The sequence below is a fragment of the Maylandia zebra genome, linkage group LG23 (assembly GCF_041146795.1).
Source record: "Maylandia zebra isolate NMK-2024a linkage group LG23, Mzebra_GT3a, whole genome shotgun sequence".
NCBI classification, from domain to species: domain Eukaryota; kingdom Metazoa; phylum Chordata; class Actinopteri; order Cichliformes; family Cichlidae; genus Maylandia; species Maylandia zebra.
This window is the reverse complement of record NC_135188.1, coordinates 17,957,875-17,981,432: the sequence shown is the minus strand read 5'-3', so window position 1 is coordinate 17,981,432 and position 23,558 is coordinate 17,957,875. Positions and strand designations below refer to the sequence as shown.

General features: G+C 41.3%; 1 protein-coding gene across 1 annotated transcript in view; it reads right to left on the bottom strand.

Moving 5' to 3' along the window:
• LOC112430390 (protein NLRC3-like) overlaps positions 1–23,214 on the bottom strand; it is a 39,997-nt gene extending 16,783 nt beyond the window's left edge. The window contains exons 1-6 of the mRNA XM_076879876.1: positions 23,126–23,214; positions 18,382–18,519; positions 18,196–18,297; positions 5,236–5,314; positions 4,869–5,073; positions 2,940–4,737 (exon numbers count right to left, since the gene is read on the bottom strand). Of these exons, the coding sequence (XP_076735991.1) occupies positions 2,940–4,737; positions 4,869–5,073; positions 5,236–5,314; positions 18,196–18,297; positions 18,382–18,470 (2,273 nt within the window). The 5' untranslated portion in view covers positions 18,471–18,519; positions 23,126–23,214. The remainder of the gene's footprint in view (positions 1–2,939; positions 4,738–4,868; positions 5,074–5,235; positions 5,315–18,195; positions 18,298–18,381; positions 18,520–23,125) is intronic.
• Positions 23,215–23,558: the final 344 nt, after the last annotated feature.

Genomic DNA, 23,558 nt, shown 5'->3' with positions numbered 1-23,558 from the left:
AACCGAGTCACTCTAACTACCAGAAACCTTGAAGCACAGGCCGAGAGGGCAGTGTGGCAGCAATTATTCACACCAGCCTATTAATCAACGAAAGACCAAGACAGACTTTTAATTCATTTGAAAGCCTGATGCTTAGCCTTGTCCACCCCAGCTGTGAAACTCAGAAACCAGTCTTTCATCTATCGTCCACCTGATCCTCACACAGAGTTTCTGTCTGATTTCTCAGACTTTTTATCTGGGTTAGTGCTCAGCTCAGATAAAATAATTATTGTGGCTCATTTTAACATCCATGTAGATGTTAAAATGACAGCCTCAACATGGCATTTAATCTGTTATTAGACTCAATTAGCTTCTCTCAAAATGTAAAAGAACCCACCACGTTAATCACACTCTATGGCATAGAAACTGAACATTTAACAGTGTTTCCTGAAAACCCTCTCTTGTCTGATTATTTCCTGATAACATTTACATTTTCAATAATTGATTATAGAGCAGTGGAGAGTAGACTTTATCAAAGTAGATGTCTTTCTAAAAGTGCTGTAGCTAAGTTTAAGAATTTAATCCACCCATTGCTATCGTCGTCAATGCCCTGTACCAACACAGAGCAGAGCAGCTACCTGAACGCTACTCCAACAGAGGTCGATCATCTTGTTAATAATTTTACCTCCTTAATACGTACGACTCTGGATACTGTAGCCTCAAAAGGCCTCAAATGAGAAGTACCTGACTCTGTGGTATAATTCTCAAACACGTAGCCTAAAGCAGATAACTCATAAGCTGGAGAGGAAATGGCGTGTCTCAAATTTAGAAGATCATAATTTAGCCTGGAGAAATAGTTTGCTGCTTTATAAGAAAGCCCTCCGTAAAGCTAGAACGTCTTACTATTCGTCACTGATTGAAGAAAATAAGAGCAACCCCAGGTTTCTCTTCACAACCTGGGGTTGTGAAGAGAAACGCACTCTGCACTCTTCACAGGCTGACACTTTTTGTCAGCCTGGCTACAATGCGTAGCCAGGCTGACAAAAAGTCAGAGCTCTATTGAGCCAACCATCCCTTTAACATTAACTAGCAATGAATTCTTGAACTTCTTCACAAATAAAATTTTAATCATTAGAGAAAAAATTACCCATAATTATCTCACAGATTTAATATTATCTTCAGCTACTTTTAGTACCATTGATATTCATTTAGACTCTTTTTTTCCTATTAATCTTTCTGAGTTAACTTCAATAATTGCTTTCTCCAAACTTTCAACGTGTCTTTTAGACCCCATTCCTACAAAACTGCTCAAAGAAGTCCTGCCATTAATTAATTCTTCAATCTTCATCATGTTACACCTCGGGAGTGAGAACGGGCTGGCGAGGGCAGACTGTATGAATTGAGAAAAGGACCCAAAACGCAGACTCCAAGGAACAGGGAACAGAACTTGAGATGTTAACAAAAGGCGAGCCGTTTAATATGGCTGGTAGAAAAGGTACAAACAAAGGGCAAGGCAAACTGAATCAAAATTAACACAAACCTAAACTGGGGAATCTAAACAAACAATAAGAAAAACCTAGACAAGAAACTTGGAAGCATGGCATGGCATAGGAAACATGGCATGGACAACAGACGACCTGACAATCACACACTGAAAACAGAGGACTTAAATACACAGGAGGTGATTAGGGGAAGTGGAGACACATGAGGAAACAGCTGACTAGGATAAACATAATGATGCACAGGCAAGAGTAAAACTAACCACATGAGCACAGAACACAAGACCCCTTTTCAAAATAAAACAGGAAACATGCAGACTTAGACACGACAACCAGAACTTGACAACATAAGACACGGACATGAAACGCATGAAGAGCAGGGGAGATTTAACATGGTTGGAAACGGAGGGGGAAATAATAAGAACTAGAAACACTTAGGCATGATAATACAAACTTGATAACATAAGACACGCAGCATGAAACACGAAGGGTGAGGGGAAGCTTAAATACAGGGGAAGAAAACACAAGGAGTCTAATAACCAAATGAACTTAGATAACCTAATGAACAAAATAAACTCAAACTTAAAACGCTGGGTCAAAAGACCCAGGACCATGACAGAATGGGAGGGACAGCCAGCAGTTTTCAGGCCCCTCTTCTGTGGAACCAGCTTCCAGTTCGGATTCGGGACAAAGACACTATCTCCACTTTTAAGATTAGGCTTAAAACTTTGCTTTTTGCTAAAGCATATAGTTAGGGCTGGACCAGGTGACCCTTAATCCTCCCTTAGTTATGCTGCAATAGACGTAGGCTGCCGGGGATTCCCATGATGCACTGAGTTTTTCCTTTCCAGTCACCTTTCTCACTCATTATGTGTTAATAGACCTCTCTGCATTGAATTGTACCTGTTCTCAATCTCTGTCTCTCTTCCACAGCATGTCTTTATCCTGTTTTCCTTCTCTCACCCCAACCAGTCACAGCAGATGGCCGCCCCTCCCTGAGCCTGGTTCTGCCAGAGGTTTCTTCCTGTTAAAAGGGAGTTTTTCCTTCCCACGTTCGCCAAAGTGTTTGCTCATAGGGGATCATATGATTGTTGAGTTTTTCTCTGTATGTACAGTGGCTTGCAAAAGTATTCGGCCCCCTTGAACTTTCCCACATTTTGTCACATTACAGCCAAAAACATGAATCAATTTTATTGGAATTCCACATGAAAGACCAATACAAATTCCAATAAAATTGATTCATGTTTGTGGCTGTAATGTGACAAAATGTGGAAAAGTTCAAGGGGGCCGAATACTTTTGAAAGCCACTGTATTATTGTAGGATCTACTGTACAATATAAAGTGCCTTGAGGCGACTGTTGTTGTGATTCCGTGCTATATAAATAAAATAAAGTTGAATTGAATATTCTTTTGTTCAAAAAAATACTTAAAGACTAAACGCATGATCACATATTTACTTACAGGGCTTTGTCGGAGGCTTTGACCACTGGCAGCAGCCTCTGAGGAGCCTCATCTGAAGCAGAGTATTTCTTCAGGTCAAACACATCCAGATCTTTTTCTGATGACAGTAAGATGAAGACCAGAGCTGACCACTGAGCAGAGGACAGTTTAGCTGTCGAGAGACTTCTTGATTTCATGCACTTTTGGATCTCCTCCACTAGAGAATGATCATTCAGTTCATTCAAACAGTGGAACAAATTGATGCTTTTCTCTGCAGACAGATTCTCACTGATCCTCTCCTTAATATACTGGACTGTTTTCTTATTGGTCTGTGAGCTACTTCCTGTCTGTGTCAGCAGCCCTTGTAGAAGAGTCTGATTGGTCTGCAGTGAAAGACCCAGGAGGAAGCGGAGGAGCAAGTCCAGGTGTCCATTTGGACTCTGTAAGGCCTTGTCCACAGCACTCTGGTGGAGATAATGGAGTTTTGGTTCATTCAATAATTTAGATTTCTTGGTGATTGTTTGTTGTTCTTCCAGCAGATTGACTGCAGAGTTGATGAAGGTCAGATGGACATGAAGAGCAGCCAGAAACTCCTGAACACTCAGATGGATGAAGCAGTACACCCTGTCCTGGTACAGTCCTCTCTCCTCTTTAAAGATCTGTGTGAACACTCCTGAGTAGACTGAGGCTGCTTTGATATCGATGCCACACTCTGTCAGGTCTGATTCATAGAAGATCAGGTTTCCTTTCTGCAGCTGATCAAAAGCCAGTTTTCCCAGAGACTCAATCATCTTTCTGCTCTCTGGAGTCCAGTGTGGATCTGTCTCAGCTCCTTCATCATACTTGACCTTCTTCACTTTGGCCTGAACCACCAGGAAGTGGATGTACATCTCAGTCAAGGTCTTGGGCAGTGTTCCTTTCTCTCTGGTTCTCAGCACATCCTCCAGAACTGTAGCAGTGATCCAGCAGAAGACTGGGATGTGGCACATGATGTGGAGGCTTCGTGATGTCTTGATGTGGGAGATGATCATGTTGGCCTTCTTATCTCTGAATCTCTTCCTGAAGTACTCCTCCTTCTGTGGGTTAGTGAACCCTCGGACCTCTGTCACCATGTCAACACAGTCAGGAGGGATCTGATTGGCTGCTGCAGGTCGTGTGGTTATCCAGAGGTGGGCAGAGGGAAGCAGTTTCCCTCTGATGAGATTTATCAGCAGCACATCCACTGAGGTGGACTTTCGAGGGTCAGTCAGGATTTTAGTTTTATGGAAGTTCAGAGGAAGTCGACACTCATCCAGACCATCAAAGATGAACACAACCTGGAAGTCTTCAAAGTTGCAGATTCCTGCTTCTTTGGTTTCAGTAAAAAGGTGATGAACAAGTTCTACCAAGCTGAACTTTTCCTCTTTCAGCACATTCAGCTCTCTGAAAGTGAATGGAAATATGAACTGGATGTCCTTGTTGGCTTTGTCTTCAGCCCAGTCAAGGGTGTATTTCTGTGTTAAGAATGTTTTCCCAATGCCAGCCACTCCCTTTGTCAGGACTGTTCTGATTGGTTTATCTCTTCCAGGTGAGGCTTTAAAGATGTCTTCTTGTCCGATTGTTGTTTCTAGACTGTCTATTTTCCTGGATGCTGTCTCAATTTGTCTGACCTCATGTTCATCATTGACCTCTGCAGTCCCTCCCTCTATGATGTAGAGCTCTGTGTAGATCTGATTCAGAAGGGTTGTTTTTCCTGATTTAGCAATCCCCTCAGAGACACACTGAAACTTCTTCTTCAAGAAAGACTTAAGATTTGGTTCTAAACCTCCCATGGGAATTCCTAAAGGAACAAATGAATGAAAGTCTACATTTAGAATTTATTATGTGCACATGCATGCATTTTATTCCATCTTTGAGACACTGGTAAATGTCTCATTCATGAGGCAGGTTAAATTTTTATCTATCTCTTACTGCTCAGCAGACGGTTAGCCAGCTCCACCTGCTTCATTCTCCTCAAGAAGTCTAGTGTGATCTTCAAAAATGCCTCACTGCTGCTCCTCTTCCGCTCATCATCCTCCATCTGAGAATGATGAGCAATTGGGTAATCTGGACTCAGAACCTTCTGTATCTTCTTCAGCTCATTCTTTATGAAAATGATGATGTTGTCCTCCAGCAGCTGGAACAGAATACTTTATGAATGACCCAATCAGACTGAAATCATGGAGCCAAATATCAGATCCATGTTGGACACATTGACTACCCACTGGTCTACAAAGAGCAGCATGGAGATGACCCTGAACAGAATAGATGTAAAAGTAGTTGTTGTAGATGTACAGACCATAAATATGGAGTCCAGGTCTGTTTGATGCTGCTGGGCAGACTGACTACTGGGAACCTCTGAGCTCTCCTGGTCCACTCTGTGGGGGAATCACAAAAAATTAGATTAAGTACAGAGTCACTATTCAGCCATAGAAATGTTGACAAAGACCATGATTTAGATAGCTCCCCATATTTCTAAATGTCTACTACTTCAGCTGCACTAAAAATCCACAGCTCTGCTTAGTGTTGTAATTTCAGTCTTCCAACTTTTTTTTTCAGCTTCCGGCACCGCTCCGAGCTGGCAGCCAGTATCAGCAGCTCCGACCTGACCGAGTCCTCAGTGTTGTATGTTGGAGCAGCAGTTTATCGGCAGCTGAGAGGAAGAGGTTGGATAAACTCATCAGGAAGACCAGCTCTGTTCTGGGATGCACCCTGGACCCAGTGCAGGTGGTGGGAGACAGAAGGACTCTGGCCAAAATAACATCTCTGATGGACAGTCTCCCACCCCATGCATGTAGATGTTGCTGAATAGCTCCATAGCTCCTTCAGTGACAGACTGCTGCATCCTAGATGCATGAAGGAGCGTTTCCGCAGGTCCTTCCTCCCTGCAGCTGTCAGACTGTACAATCTGAACTGCTCCCAACAAACATAGATGTTTACATCAATGCTGTAACTGCAATAAGTTAGTTAATTAACCAATTCGCACTACAACCTGGTTTGCCTCTTACCTGTAATTATTTTTATTTAATTTAATAACTGTACAGTACTCTCTGTTTATAGTAACCATTGTCCTTAATGTAAATATGTAAGAAAAATTGTGTATGTTTCTGTTCCGTGTCCTGTGTACTGTTTGTTTGTATATTTGTCTTTTTGGCTGCTGTTACAACCAAATTTCCCCTTGTGGGGCAATTAAAGGATTATTCTATTCTATTCTCTATTCTAACTAAAACCCAAAATCAGTTGCTAACAAATCCTCTTTTGGAAAAACAAACAATCACCCGTTTAATATATGAATAATTCCTCCTTCAGCTCAACAACCTTAGTTTAAAAAAAAGATAATTTTGGCTCCCAAACTTAATCATCTGATATGTTTTGGCTACTACTACTACTACTACTACTACTACTACTACTACTACTACAGAGTTGATAACTGTCTCCTACTCACCCACTTCCTGGTAGTCAACCATATACATATCTAAGAGGTTGAAATCTCAGTGTTTGGTCACAAAAGAACCAGGGAGAAGTCCCTGTATGAAAGCTTACCACTGACAAAGGTTTCATCAGATCAGAGTAGAACGCACATTGTGAATTAGATAAGACTATTGTAAATGGTAAATTTACCATAATATACAGAGCAGCTCCTTTTAAAATGCACAGTTTCACAGTTGTTTTACCAGTTCAAATTAATTTTTTGTTTGATATTTCCCTGTTAATTTAAAAATTAATGTATATATATAAAAACACCCAGCACGCCCCTGCGGGCGGTTTATCCTTCAAGCTCGGGTCCTCTACCAGAGGCCTGGGAGCTTGAGGGTCCTGCGCAGTATCTTAGCTGTTCCCAGGACTGCGCTCTTCTGGACAGAGATCTCCGATGTTATTCCCGGGATCTGCTGGAGCCACTCGCCTAGCTTGGGAGTCACCGCACCTAGTGCTCCGATTACCACAGGGACCACCGTTACCTTCACCCTCCACATCCTCTCGAGCTCTTCTCTGAGCCCTTGGTATTTCTCCAGCTTCTCGTGTTCCTTCTTCCTGATATTGCTGTCATTCGGAACCGCTACATCGATCACTACGGCCGTCTTCTTCTGTTTATCTACCACCACTATGTCCGGTTGGTTAGCCACCACCATTTTGTCCGTCTGTATCTGGAAGTCCCACAGGATCTTAGCTCGGTCATTCTCCACCACCCTTGGGGGCATCTCCCATTTTGACCTCGGGACTTCCAGGTTATACTCGGCACAGATGTTCCTGTACACTATGCCGGCCACTTGGTTATGGCGTTCCATGTATGCCTTGCCTGCTAGCATCTTGCACCCTGCTGTTATGTGCTGGATTGTCTCTGGGGCATCTTTACACAGCCTGCACCTGGGGTCTTGCCTGGTGTGATAGACCCCAGCCTCTATGGATCTTGTACTCAGAGCTTGTTCTTGTGCTGCCATGATTAGTGCCTCTGTGCTGTCTTTCAGTCCAGCTTTGTCCAGCCACTGGTAGGATTTCTGGATATCAGCCACCCCCTCTATCTGCCGGTGGTACATACCGTGCAGGGGCCTGTCCTTCCATGATGGTTCCTTGTCTCCCTCCTCTTTCTTGGGTTTCTGCTGCCTGAGGTATTCACTGAACACTCGGTCAGTTGGGGCCATCTTCCCAATGTATTCTTGGATGTTCGTTGTCTCATCCTGGACTGTGGTGCTGACACTCACCAGTCCCCGGCCCCCTTCCTTCCGCTTAGCGTACAGCCTCAGGGTGCTGGACTTGGGGTGAAACCCTCCATGCATGGTAAGGAGCTTTCTTGTCTTTATGTCAGTGGCTTCTATCTCCTCCTTTGGCCAGCCTCTTACCCCAGCAGGGTACCTGATCATGGGCAGGGCGTACGTGTTGATGGCCCGGATCTTGTTCTTACCATTCAGCTGACTCCTCAGGACTTGCCTGACCCTCTGCAGGTACTTGGTGGTTGCAGCTTTTCTAGCGGCCTCTTCATGGTTCCCATTCGCCTGCGGGATCCCCAGGTACTTGTAACTGTCCACTATGTCTGCAATGTTGCCTTCTGGTAGTTCAATCCCCTCAGTTCTGACTACCTTCCCTCTCTTTGTTACCATCCGACTACACTTCTCCAGTCCGAACGACATTCCAATGTCATTGCTGTATAGCCTGGTAGTGTGGATCAGTGAATCGATGTCTCGTTCACTCTTGGCATACAGCTTGATGTCATCCATGTACAGGAGGTGGCTGACATCTGCTCCGTTCCATAGTCGGTATCCGTAGCCAGTCTTGTTAATGATCTCACTGAGGGGGTTCAGGCCTATGCAGAACAGCAGTGGGGACAGAGCATCTCCTTTGTAGATCCTGCACTTGATGGTGACTTGTGCTATGGGCTTGGAGTTGGCCTCTAGTGTTGTGCGCCACATCCCCATTGAGTTCCTGATGAAGGCTCTTAGGGTCCCATTGATCTTGTACAATTCTAGGCATTCCAGTATCCAGCTGTGGGGCATTGAGTCATAGGCCTTCTTGTAATCAATCCAGGCAGTGCACAGGTTGGTCAGTCTGGTCTTGCAGTCTCGGCTGACTGTTCTGTCTACCAGTAGCTGGTGTTTTGCGCCTCTGGTATTCTTGCCAATTCCTTTCTGTGTCCCGCTCATGTATTGACCCATGTGCCTGTTCATCTTAGCCGATATGATGCCTGACAGGAGCTTCCATGTAGTACTGAGGCAGGTTATTGGTCGGTAGTTGGAGGGGACCGGTCCCTTCTTGGGGTCCTTGGGGATCAGGACCGTCCGACCTTCGGTTAGCCATTCCGGGTGTCTCTCGTTAACTAGCAGCTGGTTCATTTGTGCTGCCAGACGCTCGTGGAGTGCAGTCAGCTTCTTTAGCCAGTAGGCGTGAACCATGTCGGGCCCTGGTGCTGTCCAACTCTTCATACTGGAGACCCTTTCTTGGATATCTGCCACTGTGATGGTTACTGGACCCTGTTCAGGGAGGTCGCTGTGGTCTGCCCTCAGATCCACTAGCCACTGAGCATTGCCGTTATGGGTTGCGTCCTTCTCCCATATGCTCTTCCAGTATTGCTCCGTCTCCAGCCTTGGTGGTGCTGTTCTCTTATTGTTCCCTTGCCACTGAGAGTACACCTTTGCTGGTTCTGTGGAGAACAGCTGGTTTATTCTCCTGCCTTCTATCTCTCTGGTGTACCTCCTCAAGCGGCTGGCCAAGGCTGTGAGTCTTTGCTTGGCAGTTTCCAAGGCCTCAGGTATGGACAGCTTGCTGTATTTCTTATGCACCTTATTTGTCTCACCTTTCTGCAACTCCGTTAGTTGGCTAACCTCCCTCCGTGCTACTTTGATCTTGCCCTCTAGCCTCCTTCTCCATGGAGGGTACTGCCCCTTGTGGCTGTTCAACTTGTAGCCAAGCATCTCACTGATCACTGCTGCCGTATTGTAGATCAGCTTGTTAGTGTCGGTAATCGTGGTTGTAGGTATTGCCCGTAGTTAACATCATCATCATTAACATCATCTAGCAGACCTTCTGAGGGTACTTCACGTAATCTTGGTAACCGGCTACGGGGGATCCAGGTTTCAAGCTTGGCCATGATCCTATTTTTCAGGTCAGTTCCTCTCGCACTCAACGATCCTTCTCCTATCACACTTGGGGCTATGTACCCAATCTCGGGTGGGGGTGATGATATCTCCCCCCTGACCTGGCGTCCTGACTCCTCCTTGCCGTAGCATTTGTGTTGTACCTCGTCAATCTCTAGCTGTGAGAGCAGTCCCTTCTTTCGAATGTTGGAACACTGAGCTACTAGTTGTTTCGCCGTCATTGTGGATGTTGGGTATCGAAGAATCCATAGGTCCCTCATCCTATTCATGTAGCCCCTTCCGCCGGGGTTACTTGCGTAGTAGCATTCCAACAACGCCCTGTTTTCGTCCCTTGCCCACCGATGCCTTCTTGTTCCAGTAGCCCACTTTTCGTCAGGGTGCCCTGGTTCCTCAACACCTGACGCGGACCTTGTTGATCCGGGCGACGTCCGAGCCGGCATGCCTTCATATTTATCTGTCTCGCTCATGTCTGCGGTAGGCTTGCTTAGCATAGGGGGTCTAGCCTTAGGACCCTTACTGGATACAGACGCCCCAGGCAGGAATCGAACTTGCGATCCTCTGTTCCAAAGGCGTGTAGTCTAACCACTACGCTATCCAGCTGCTATCCAGCTATATATATATATATATATATATATATATATATATATATTCTATGAATATACAACAATTGTTGTGTGAAATTAACTTTTTTTTTGTAGATTTAACAGTTGTGAGTTTCATTCACTGTAAATCAGTTTACATATTTTGGATGTCTACTGTATTTTTTTACAGGAAGTCCCTGGTAACCCCAGCTGCCAGAATTTTCCTGTAAAAACAGCACTTTCTTTTTTTACAGTGTGTCTATCCTGTTTTCCTTCTCTCATCCCAACTGGTCGCAGCAGATGGTCGCCCCTCCCTGAGCTTGGTTCTGCCAGAAGTTTCTTCCTGTTAAAAGGCAGTTTTTCCTTCCCACTGTCGCCAAAGTGCTTGCTCATAGGGGGTCATATGATTGTTGGGTTTTTCTCTGTTTCTATCATTGTACAATCTACTGTGCAATATAAAGCGCCTTGAGGCGACTGTTGTTGTGATTTGGCGCTGTATAAATAAAATTGAACTGAATTGAATTCTTTCAAAGTTGCTGCTATCACCCCAAATCTGGAAAAAAAAAACAGGTCTAGATCCCAACAACCTTAATAACTTTCGTCCTATCTCCAATCTCCAATTTCTCTAAAAACATTTTGAAAAACATAGTTGCTTCACAAGTTCTTCTACACCTAACCAACAATAACCTTTATGAACAGTTCCAGTCTGGTTTCCGTCCCTCTCATAGCACCAAAACTGCTCTTATAAAAATAACGAATGACCTTCTTATGGCAGCTGTCTCCGGTCTCCTCTCCATCCTTATTCTTCTCGATCTGAGTGCAGCCTTTGACACCATCTCTCACTCCATCCTTCTCAGCAGATTGGCTTCTATTGGCTTTTCTCATACCAGGCTAGCTTGGTTCAAATAATACCTGTCTGACCGCACTCAGTTCATTCGATTAAAATCCTTCACCTCTCAGCCTTTTCCTCTGTCTACTGGGGTGCCCCAGGGATCTGTCCCCTCCTTTTCATTATTTACCTCCTCCCACTTGGGCATATTTTCCATGAATATAATATTCAGTTTCACTGTTATGCCGACAACACCCAGCTTTACCTATCCACCAAACCCGACTCTACTCTCCCTCCACCCTCCCTCACCCTCTGCTTAGCTGAACTTAATTTATGGTTTTCAATACCATCAATAATGTTACTCGCTCAGCATATTTCCACCTCTGTAACATCAATCGCCTCAGCCCCTTCCTCACTCCACATGCTACTGCTATCGTTACCTTGTTACCTCTCAGACTGACTACTGTAACTCACTCTTATTTGGCCTTACACAAAAATCCATCAATAAGCCTCAACGTGTCCAGAACTCTGCTGCCCGTATTATTACTAGGACTCCCTCTACCCATCACATCACTCCTATTCTGAAGCAGCTTCACTGGCTCCCGGTCAAATCTCACATTAATTTTAAAATACTACCCCATACAGTACATTTAAGGCTATTCATTCTCTCTCCCCACCATTACTTTCTGACTTGGTTCAGATCGCCACCCCATCCTGGTGCCTTAGATCATCCTCCTCCCTATCTCTTTCTGTTCCTTCCTCTTGTCTTGTTTCTATGGGGGGCAGGGCTTTTAGCTGCTCTGCACCCCGACTTTGAAATTCCTTAACCACAGACCTAAGAAATATCACTTTATCCCATCTTTTTAAGTCCAACCTCAAAACCCACCTGTTTAAAATTGCCTACTACTTATAACCTATCCCTGATCTTAAACTTTCTATATGCTACTCTCATTATTGTTTATATTTCATGTTTTTTATGCCTGTTTTATTTGTCGTACAGTGTCCTTGGGTGTTTTGAAAGGCACTTTTAAATAAAATGTATTATTATTAATAATAATAATAATAATAATAATAATAACAACACATGTTTGATTAAGCTGACTGTGAAATTGTAGAAGTCAAGTTTTTGTGACGATAGGTGACACACTAAATTGGAACTTTTAGAAACTGGAAACTAGTTTACAGCTGTGTGGGGTCAGCAACTCTGTCTTTATCTAAACATAGTGATACATTTCTGTTAATGAGTCTTCATAATTAACCTTTGGACACAAATTATATAAAGTTTTTCACTTGATTCCTTGTACCTGCATGATGGATGTGAATGAAACTTGAACCAAAGTACTGGAAAGCTGTGAGATCCTCTCTTTTTTCCTTGAGATGTGCACAGTGCAGGTTTTACCACTTTGGGAAAAAAATGCTAGAGGGGATGCCATGTGTTTTGTCCAGAGAAGTGGCCAATTATCATGAAGCACCTGTTACTTTCTCTGGAAAAACATCTTTAGCCAGATAGTGTGAGACTGTTGATGATTTCAGTGCCTTTGTGAACTGGATGGATCCGCATCAAGGGCATAGATTTGGCATGAATGGAAGGGACATGTCCCCACCAATATCCAGCGATTATTGAATTGTCTCCACCAAGAATTTGATCTCTTCGAGTAAAGAAAAACAAACCAGATAGAAAGAAAAAAAAACGATCTGTCATCGTCTCATTCACCCAGCGGTGCAGAAAGAGTTAAATTACGTTCTCTACTGGAGTCCTACCTCATGTGCCAAATATGGCCAATGTGATTGGCTGGGCCTTTCAGGGAGCTCTGTTTAGTTTTAGCAGCGGCCGGTGTTGTGCCAGAAAGTGATTGTCTGATTTCCGGTATTTACCAAAAACTGATGGCTCACATGTATACTGCTATAAGTAACTTCTTGGGCTATAATATGTGAAACATATGTCAAATGCATCCCTCATGGATGACATAAAGTCATCTGGAGCCACAAACAACATTTGTGTAACAAGGTAGAAGCTGCAATTAGTTTTTGGCAGTGACTTTTATATAACCTTTATGCAATTACAAAAACTCTCATTAACATTAAAATGTCTTTTGTAAGTTGGCCAAGAGGACAGCAGAAATGGCAGCAAATATTACAATAGTAATTATTTTAAGTGGGGATAAAGGACCGGATTGGTTATAATGTCAGTACAATAACACAGAGTTGTAAAGATACTTGAAAAAACAGATAATTTTTTAAATTCTATATATAACCCCTTTATAAACGCTGTTCACCGTTCTATTTACATACATAAAGATATTACATGTAAAAAATACACGGAAACATTGGAAATCAGTTTTTGGCCGGCAATCAATTTTTGGCACAACACCTGGCAAGCCTGCGCTGCCAGGACCTGCAAGGAGGAGGGGAGGATGGCAGCAAAAAGGAAGAACCTGGATATAAGAAAGCATTTTTCAAAGAAACCTGTAAGTCACTTAAAGCCAAGTTAACTCATAAAATGTCAGTCATAATAACGTTACAGGCTATGTTAGGCTTTGGCCCACATCAGTCTAAAATTGTACGTGTTTTGGAAACTAACTGCACAACAGGCAGCACTTTTAGTTATCTCGGTCTCAGAGTAGCATTTCTAATTTTGACTGAAACTGTCAGAGAAAATGGGAGCCTCGAGCAAGCCAGGATATTAGTTTACAGAGGCTGTTAAAATTATATGTCTAACGTTAAAATGTTGGTGACACAATAATTTCATCCTAGTGGTACTGACATATTCATAGGGTTAATTTTTGAGACAAAATATAATGAGGTAGTCATGATTTTGCAAATATTCCACCTTGTAGTGCAGTTTGCACATTTTTCTTTAAATGACAGACACACTGAAGCTGCTACCCATTTTATTCTTATTTTCATGTATTTGTCAGGTGACAGAAGAACCAACACAAAGCTCAGAGAGTAATGGTGATACAAGATCACAGGTGAAATTGGATAATGACCTGTTGGTTCATTACTGTATTTGAAGCACATGTGTGACTGCATGCATTTCAAATGTCTCACTGTTATTTATCAGGTGATAGAGACAGCTCTGCCATGTTGTAGCTTGGACAGAGGTGAAGAGGCAAGTTCACAGGTGACTGACTGATGATTTCGTGCTATACATTAACAAGAGGAGAAAGCATGTGTTTGGACACTGAGTTGTTGTGGGACATCAGTAGTCCATGTCTGTTGCTGTAACAGTAGCTCATGTTTAGAATAAAAAATCCCAGCTCATTGATTTGATCGGGGCAATAGTGTGCCCAAAATGTTTCATAATTTTTCCGAGAGATCTTTTACTTTGTGGTAATCTTAGATGAGTAGTTTTATGGACAAAAATTCACCAGGTCATTCAGTGTTCCCTTAGTGCCAAAATATAACAGATGTTGGTGTACTGTGACTGAACTAATGTTGTTAAGTCCTTAAAGTCATATTCTTTTATTGTCATGACTGTATTTGAAGCTATTTTTATTTTTGTATGATACCTGATTTATATGGAATATGGCTGAAGTAAACTGAAGCCTAAAATACTTAGTCATTTGTTTAATAGTAATTTAACATTATATAATTCACATATAAAAGTATGAATTGTAATTTTAAATGGTTTAAATGTAGAATAGCATATGTAGGAAAGTATATTTCTCCTTTTTTTTTTTATCAAGAAGCAAAGACAAAAAGGAAAAAGAAATAGGGCAGGGTTCGGTGGTTGAATCATCCAGCCCCACCAATGCCAAAACCAAATCTACGCCCTTGATCTGCATTATGCATGAACTATTCTGCAGATTGGGATGTATGTTCAGATGGTTCAATAAATTAGTTGCGTTGCTTTATTGTGCAGAGAGACAACACTATTTGCATATGATTTCTCACCGCGCTGCCTTCACTGCACCATTTACTTTCTTCAGTTCCTCTTTTTTCTACTTCAGTGTTTGAGTCATTTTATCAACAGGCAAAGTCAAACTCTTCAGTCAGTATTTCCTGTTCAATCAGACATGACTTTAGCACACAGTTCTTCTTTTCTTAAATTTGTTTGAAAACTAACACCATACTGGCAGGGCTCTAGACTAACTTTTTGCCACGGTTGCACTGGTGCGCCTAACTTTTTTTCTTAGGCGCACCCAAATTTTTCAACCGCATCGCTTAAAGCCGCAGTTTTACGTGTGCACTTTTTTTGGGGGCGGGGGGGGGGGGGGGGGGGGGGGGGGATTGCTATCTGTATAGACACTATTAATTTGTAAATGATTAACTAGCAATCTTGTTAACACAAAGTTCTTTATTTGGAGCACAATTCTACAAGACAGATAAGTTATTGCTGCAGCAGGCAGCAGCAAACAGATTGATGGTTCCGTGTCAGAGCACTGGCTATGAATTTCAGATGGATCAGGCCTTAACTTAACAAAATTTATCAATAGTTCTTTTCCCCTTTTCTTATTACCCACAGCTACATCCACTTCTGTCGGGCCTAGGCTATTCACTAGGACTGGGTATCATCACTGATTTCTATAATCCATTCAATTCCGATTCACAAGGTCCCGATTCGATTCAATTTTTCCTCAGATAGTCAGAAATATTATAATTCTGGTCATTTATCAATACTGATACATGTGAGACTTCATCAAAGGTGTGAGCATCACAGCAGATGCCTTTGTGTCAAAGTAACTAAGGATAAAACACAGAAAAAGGAGATTTTCCTGGCCTGCATGCTTTTTATAGCAGATAAACTTAAATATATTCTCCAATTTTACATAATTTTAAAAAGTTTAAATTTCTTCAGTATTGAACAACAAAAATTTGCCTCTCTTTTCCAAGGTCATTTGAGTAAAAACAAAAAAAAGAAAAAAGAGCAGCCAACAGGGCTGTAAACAACGGTAGACTGGTGGGTAATAAGCAAATGAATAATGCTGAAAACAGAGATTTGAGATGGGAAACTGTTCTTGAAGTACAGAGAGAGAGAGAGAGAGAGAGCTGTGCATGAAGTGTGATTTTATCATGGTGGAAGCATGGTGGAAAACAGCAGAAGTCAGAGGGAATTCAATACAATATTTATCAAATGTGAAGCATAGTTTTGATCTTATTTTGCTGCTGGTCAGTGAATTTTGGTTGGTGAGAGACAAAACATCCAGCTCAGAATCTAGCGCAAAAAAGACGTAAACAAAAGCGCAGACCAGACGTATCAGAATCAGCGAGCTGTCGGCTTTCAGCCCTGACGGCGTGTCCGTGTACGGGCCGAGAAAGAGAAAGCTGATTCTGATGCGTCGGGTCCACACTCTGTGTTTACGTGGAATTCATTTACCTGCTCTCATTTACTGTTTGGTGGTTGTTCAAATAGTTTTGTGAGCTTTAACCTGAGATTCTGGCATTTCTGGCAAAATACACAGTTATATTTAAAAGTCGATTCAGGTTTTCATGAATTGATATCGCTATATTCAAGCTACTCACCTCCCTCTATCCACCTGCACTTTCAAATGTACACACAAAGGGGTCCAGCCTCTGACTATCTCTGATTGGTTTAGACCACAATAGGGGCATAATGTGTGTCAGTTGTTGACCGCACAGAGACTTTCAGAGTTGCAGATTTTTTTTAAAAAAAAAAAAATTGTACTCAAAAAGTTGGTCACATTGGTGTGAGCTAGGATTTTTTTTAGTCACACCATTAAAAAATTTGGGCTCACTTGTGACCAAATTGGTTGCACTCTTGAGCCCTGACTGGTATCAGCATCTTTCACAAACCTGTCCAAATCAATCACCTGGACAACAACTTAAAACAAAGACTCCTTAATCAAATGGCATAAAAACATACCAGCCAAAAACCAAGACAATACACTGCGCTAACAAGAGATGGTATCAATAGGTCAGTAGGGCTCAAAACAACTACAGCAAACAACACCAACTAGAATTCAAAACTGGCAAAAATCCAAAACGCAATCAGCACAACTGAACCCTTCAAGTAGCCCATAACCTGCAGGCTGCCGAGCTGCACAGTTACAGACTCACACCAACAACAGTGAGCATGAGGTACATTAGGTATTGGCTAGCCTCACTCAGAGTTACAAGGGTCAACAAGTGAACATGACTTTTGTCTAAAGTTCACATACACAAAGCAGCTTTACAGGGGTCGTCATGACTACCACATGGTGCCTTTGACAGCTGTTTGAAACGTCGGCTATCTTACTCTAGAACTTTCTCAGTTTCCTGCCCACCTTAAAAGTTTGGCAAACGTTGACCTGTTTATCTGCAGTGGACTTCATCATCACAACAAGGGCCAAACCAGGGACAGCACACAAACCGAGTGAGAGTCAGAGTGATGCCGGTCTCTGCTGCACCCACCAGGTAACTCAACTCAGCAAGTCAAACAGCACAGCCTGTGTGGACAGATGGATGCTTGAAGCTTACATTTACTTGGAAAAACTAAAAATTACTGTTTCTGACAGCAGTTCAGTGAGCAGAAGATGAACTGATCTCCAACAGGCACAAAGTCAGAGAAGAAACTTTGTTTTCTACATTTTAGCAGATTATATTTTGATTTTTATGTGATGGGTTTTCAGAAAAGTGGAGAATTGTGGGGGTTTTTTAAGTTAAAAATAATAACCAGTGTTTGAGTTATAAAACTCATAGCATCAAAAATGAGTGAAAGTGAAATTTGTGCAGCAAAGTTAGTGTTACCTCCTCTAACTTCCCACAACATAAAGCACAACATGACTGATGGAAGAAAACATGAGCATGATAGAAGTTGGTGGATCAATCCAAATATAAATAATATTGATACCAACCCTGGAATTGGTATTAGGTTTATACCAGTGTGACAGGATTGATGTTTTGTTTCTGTCGTGTTACATATTGCCCAGAGTACATTTAAACAACCAAAGTTAAGTAAAAGGCCTTTAGAGACAAGTAGGCCTACATTTACATTCCAGGTCCAAAAAAACCCAGTTTCAGAATACATGAAAACTGTAAATATAAATTTTGTTCTGTTAACTTTTGTGGAAAGCAAAAATAGCAGTGATGTAGTGGTCATTAAAATGTGATAAGAATTTGCAAATTGATGAGGATTCATCTCAAATGCCATGACACACTGCTCTCCCCTACATTAGTGGATTTTCAGTTGTTTAAAAAACAATGGCTTGTTTTTAAGAGACAGTTTAAATGGGATTGAGGGAATGATGTGTTTGCACTGCAGTTTATATCCAACAACATCAAGCAGTTAAATCAAAGAGTTCATGTTACTAACAGCTCACCTCTCTGCAGCAGACAGAGGCTGGACATTAAAACCAATCATGTCAGCTTTAGACTGGTCACTCTTTAATGACACACAGCTGGGTTCAGGTCCAGGTTGGTTCCTGTGAATAATGATGGTGCAATGATGTGAGTGCTGAGCTGTGACATGCAGAAGAGTCATGGACAGTTAGAGATGATCATCTCACCTCTGAGCTTTGGTCTGGTTCTCATGTTCCCCACACAGAGTGGTTTTAGAGGGAGGGACTCCCTCCTCTCTGTCCTCACACTGATCCATGCTGCTGAATTCACATCCACATCAGCTCACACGCACTTTCTACCTTCACCTGCAGAGGAAACACAAATCATTCATGTGCACATCAACTGAGAGCTGCTGAGGTCATGTCTGATGTGTTGGACTAACATCCACTCCATCTGAGTCAAGATAATATGAAATATCTGCTGTCACATATCAATAAGTGGATACTAACAGCAACATGCAGTGTTGACCCTCGAGTCCGTCGGGGCCTCTTCGATCGGAGTTAATCAACATTATGTTATCAATTATAAAATAAATAAATGAATATATCAAACAAATATATTTATGACAGTAACATGTTATTAGGATAAAAAAGTAAATTTCACAGTATAAATGTTCACTGTACACTGTTTCCTGTCATAACTGAGAGTCCACAGCCAGACAGTTAGCTCTGTCACAAACAGATTTCATCAGTTTACTACAAGAATGTCACAGAGAGATGATTTCACCCTCCAAATTCCCAGATCATAGTAAATGCATGTCTGCAGGCAACACTACAAATAAATGTTCTGATGAAAATAAATAGATTCAGTGAAATGATTGTTGGATTTTCTTTGTTTCGTTTGTATTATTGTAGGGTCTTTATTCATATATATTTATTCATATATATATATATTTTTATTTATTTTATTTTATTCTTATTTTATTCTTTATTCATATATATATATATATATATATATATATATATATATATATATATATATATATATATATATATATATATATATATATATATGAATATATATGACCGGACATAGTGGTGGTAGACAAACAGAAGAAGACGGCCGTAGTGATCGATGTAGCGGTTCCGAATGACAGCAATATCAGGAAGAAGGAACACGAGAAGCTGGAGAAATACCAAGGGCTCAGAGAAGAGCTCGAGAGGATGTGGAGGGTGAAGGTAACGGTGGTCCCCGTGGTAATCGGAGCACTAGGTGCGGTGACTCCCAAGCTAGGCGAGTGGCTCCAGCAGATCCCGGGAACAACATCGGAGATCTCTGTCCAGAAGAGCGCAGTCCTGGGAACAGCTAAGATACTGCGCAGGACCCTCAAGCTCCCAGGCCTCTGGTAGAGGACCCGAGCTTGAAGGATAAACCGCCCGCAGGGGCGTGCTGGGTGTTTTTATATATATATATATATATATATATATATATATATATATATATATATAAAAAATAGCCATCTAGCCATCTCTAGACCCAGCAGTCTTAGCTAATTATAGGCCAATCTCCAACCTTCCTTTCATATCAAAAATCCTTGAAAGAGTAGTTGTCAAACAGCTAACAGATCATCTGCAGAGGAATGGTTTATTTGAAGAGTTTCAGTCAGGTTTCAGAGCTCATCACAGCACAGAAACAGCTTTAGTGAAGGTTACAAATGATCTTCTTATGGCCTCTGACAGTGGACTATGTGCTTGTCCTGCTAGACCTTAGTGCAGCATTCGATACTGTTGACCATAATATCCTATTAGAGCAATTAGAACATGCTGTAGGTATTACAGGTACTGCACTGCAGTGGTTTGTATCATATCTATCTAATAGGCTCCAATTTGTGCATGTAAATGGAGAGTCCTCTTCACACACTGAGGTTAATTATGGAGTTCCACAGGGTTCAGTGCTAGGACCAATTCTGTTTACATTATACATGCTTCCCTTAGGCAGCATCATTAGAAGACATAGCATACATTTTCACTGCTATGCCGATGACACCCAGCTCTATCTGTCCATGAAGCCAGATAACACACACCAATTAGTTAAACTGCAGGAATGTCTTAAAGACATAAAGACCTGGATGACCGCTAACTTTCTGCTTCTTAATTCAGATAAAACTGAGGTTATTGTACTCGGCCCTGAAAATCTTAGAAATATGGTATCTAACCAGATTCTTACTCTGGATGGCATTACCTTGGCCTCCAGTAACACTGTGAGGAACCTTGGAGTCATTTTTGACCAGGACATGTCCTTCAAAGCACATATTAAACAAATATGTAAGACTGCTTTCTTCCATTTGCGCAACATCTCTAAAATTAGAAATATCCTGTCTCAGAGTGACACTGAAAAACTAGTTCATGCATTTATTACTTCCAGGCTGGACTACTGTAATTCATTATTATCAGGATGTCCAAAAAACTCACTGAAAAGCCTTCAGCTAATCCAAAATGCTGCAGCAAGAGTACTGACAGGGACTAGAAAGAGAGAGCATATTTCTCCTTCATTGGCTTCCCTTCATTGGCTTCCTGTTAAATCCAGAATTGAATTCAAAATCCTGCTCCTCACATACAAGGTCTTAAATAATCAGGCCCCATCTTATCTTAATGACCTTGTAGTACCATATCACCCTATTAGAGCACTTTGCTCTCGCTCTGCAGGCCTACTTGTTGTTCCTAGAGTATTTAAAAGTAGAATGGGAGGCAGAGCCTTCAGTTTTCAGGCCCCTCTTCTGTGGAACCAGCTTCCAGTTTGGATTCGGGAGACAGACACTATCTCTACTTTCAAGATTAGGCTTAAAACTTTCCTTTTTGCTAAAGCATATAGTTAGGGCTGGACCAGCTGATCCTGAATCCTCCCTTAGTTATGCTGCAATAGACGTAGGCTGCCGGGGGATTCCCATGATGCATTGAGTTTTTCCTTTCCAGTCACCTTTCTCACTCACTATGTATTAACAGACCTCTCTGCATTGAATCATATCTGTTATTAACCTCTGTCTCTCCTCCACAGCATGTCTTTTATCCTGTCTTCCTTCTCTCACCCCAACCGGTCGCAGCAGATGGCCGCCCCTCCCTGAGCCTGGTTCTGCTGGAGGTTTCTTCCTGTTAAAAGGGAGTTTTTCCTTCCCACTGTTGCCAAAGTGCTTGCTCATAGGGGGTCATATGATTGTTGGGTTTTTCTCTGTATCTATGAAGCGCCTTGAGGCGACTTTTGTTGTGATTTGGCGCTATTTAAATAAAATTGAATTGAATTATATATATATATATATATATATATATATATATATATATATATATATATATATATATATATATATATATATATATATATATATATATATATATATATATATATACACATACATACATACATCAGGGACCTGTTTTTGTGATTTGACACTACATAAATAAAACTGAATTGCTAATATGATCAATAAGACTGGTTGATCATATTAGCACGCGTGTACCTGAATAATTTGTTTCTGACACCGATCTGAAAAATATAACTGGACATCAAACGCAATCATGATTCAGTAAACACACTCACATTAAATGGTGATAGTCTGAGACATTCAGTGGTTATTGTGAAAATTAAAATAATTTTTAAATAATCAGTGCCAGGTGTTACAGAGAATACACAAGCATCATCAGTGTTGTTTAAGTTTAATTTTAAAAAGTATCCTCGATAAATGAGGATAAATATATATATATAATATATATTTATTTATATAAATATAAATATTTCTAACATTTTGAGTTATTTTCCAGTGTTAGAAAATCAGCACTGCTCAGTGTTAGTCATTGTTAATCTTCAAAACTGACTAGGTTACTTTTAAACATATAACACTGTCAAAAGTGTTAATTTAACACTCAACAGTGTTGTATTTAACACTCAGAGGTGTGGACCCATATAGACACTCTCCAGTGTTAATTTAACACTGGAGATTTTGCTGTGTAGAAAGTAACTTTTATTCAGGTCTAAACATGTTGGACAGGAAGTCTGAATCAGATCTAAACCTGCAAACCCACAAACTGAGAGCAAAGCTGTCTCTGCATGGCTGAGTATGTTAGAAGAGGAAGTGGTTTCATCAAACTCTAGCATGTCTCATCATCACAGCTATGTTTCTGTTAGCGGTTTAGTGTTTATGTCACACAGACCAGGATGAGGCGAATTATAGACCAGAGAAACTTCAGGCCATTCTCTTCTTCCTGCTTTGTTCAGAGGTCTTAATTCTGTCCATTTGACACATGGCAGTTTAGATATTTTCATTTCTGATCTTTCAAATATTGACTTTACTGGAACTTATGCTTGAGTTGAAAAAAAAAACTGAAGTAGATTCCTTCCTAGCTCCAGAAAAGACTTATTTTCTTCTCTTTGTATCCTTGTACTTTCCCAGATCCAAGGGCTCCCCCAGGAGGAGGGGTGAATGTGCCCCTGTATCTCTACACATTTTATTTATCTGTGAGCAGTATCAGCTTTTAGACAACAGAAACCATCAGCAAAACTTTTTACATGAGTCCAGAAATAAAACTGTCAGTCTACAGAGCTGCTAACTCAATCTAAAATGCATGCTAAACTACAAACTCCACCCTGTGCTGAGAACTGAAACGTCTTCAGTTATTTTTCTTCAGATCATCATTCAAAATATTTAAACTGACTCTCTGTGAAGTATTTTTTCCTTAAAACCCAGAAACAATAACAATGTCTAAACAACAGCAGAAACTGAAGACAAAGCACTCAACTTAATACTTACATACAAACTAAACTATGAACCTGGTGTCTGCAACAATCTTTTGTATACAGGCTATAGATAGAGGCACAGTAGAAAGAAATGTTTAATCCAATGCACACAATAACAAAAAGGAAGAAGAAGTTTAACAGTCTGCTGTTGTTAGCCAGGAAAACATTAAGAATTGCTTCCATTACCTTCACACGAAGCTTCACATGGAGATGTCAGAAACACGAAGTTCAGGAAGTGAAAGTAAACTTTAAGCAGGAAGCCCTCCTAGCTAGGCGTGCCATTTTGATAAGGTGGAAGACTGTTGCCCCGCCCTCCCATGTTCAGTGGCTTGCTGATCTCATGTCATGCCTCAGTCTGGAAAAGATCCACTGCTCCATCCAGAACCAAAAGGATACGTTTGATAAAATTTGGGGTCTCTTTCTGGAAAACTTCTCTAAACTTCAACTTAAGGATGTTCCAGCTGACTAATGGATTTGCTTCTCCATAGTGGTCTGATGTCTGTTTGTGTTAACGGGAACGTGAAGCTCAGTGATGTTGTAGCTAACTTCTGTGTGGTTCTTATGGAAAGGGCTAGTTAATATCATAATCCCTCCGGGTTGTGGCTTTTGTTATTTTGTT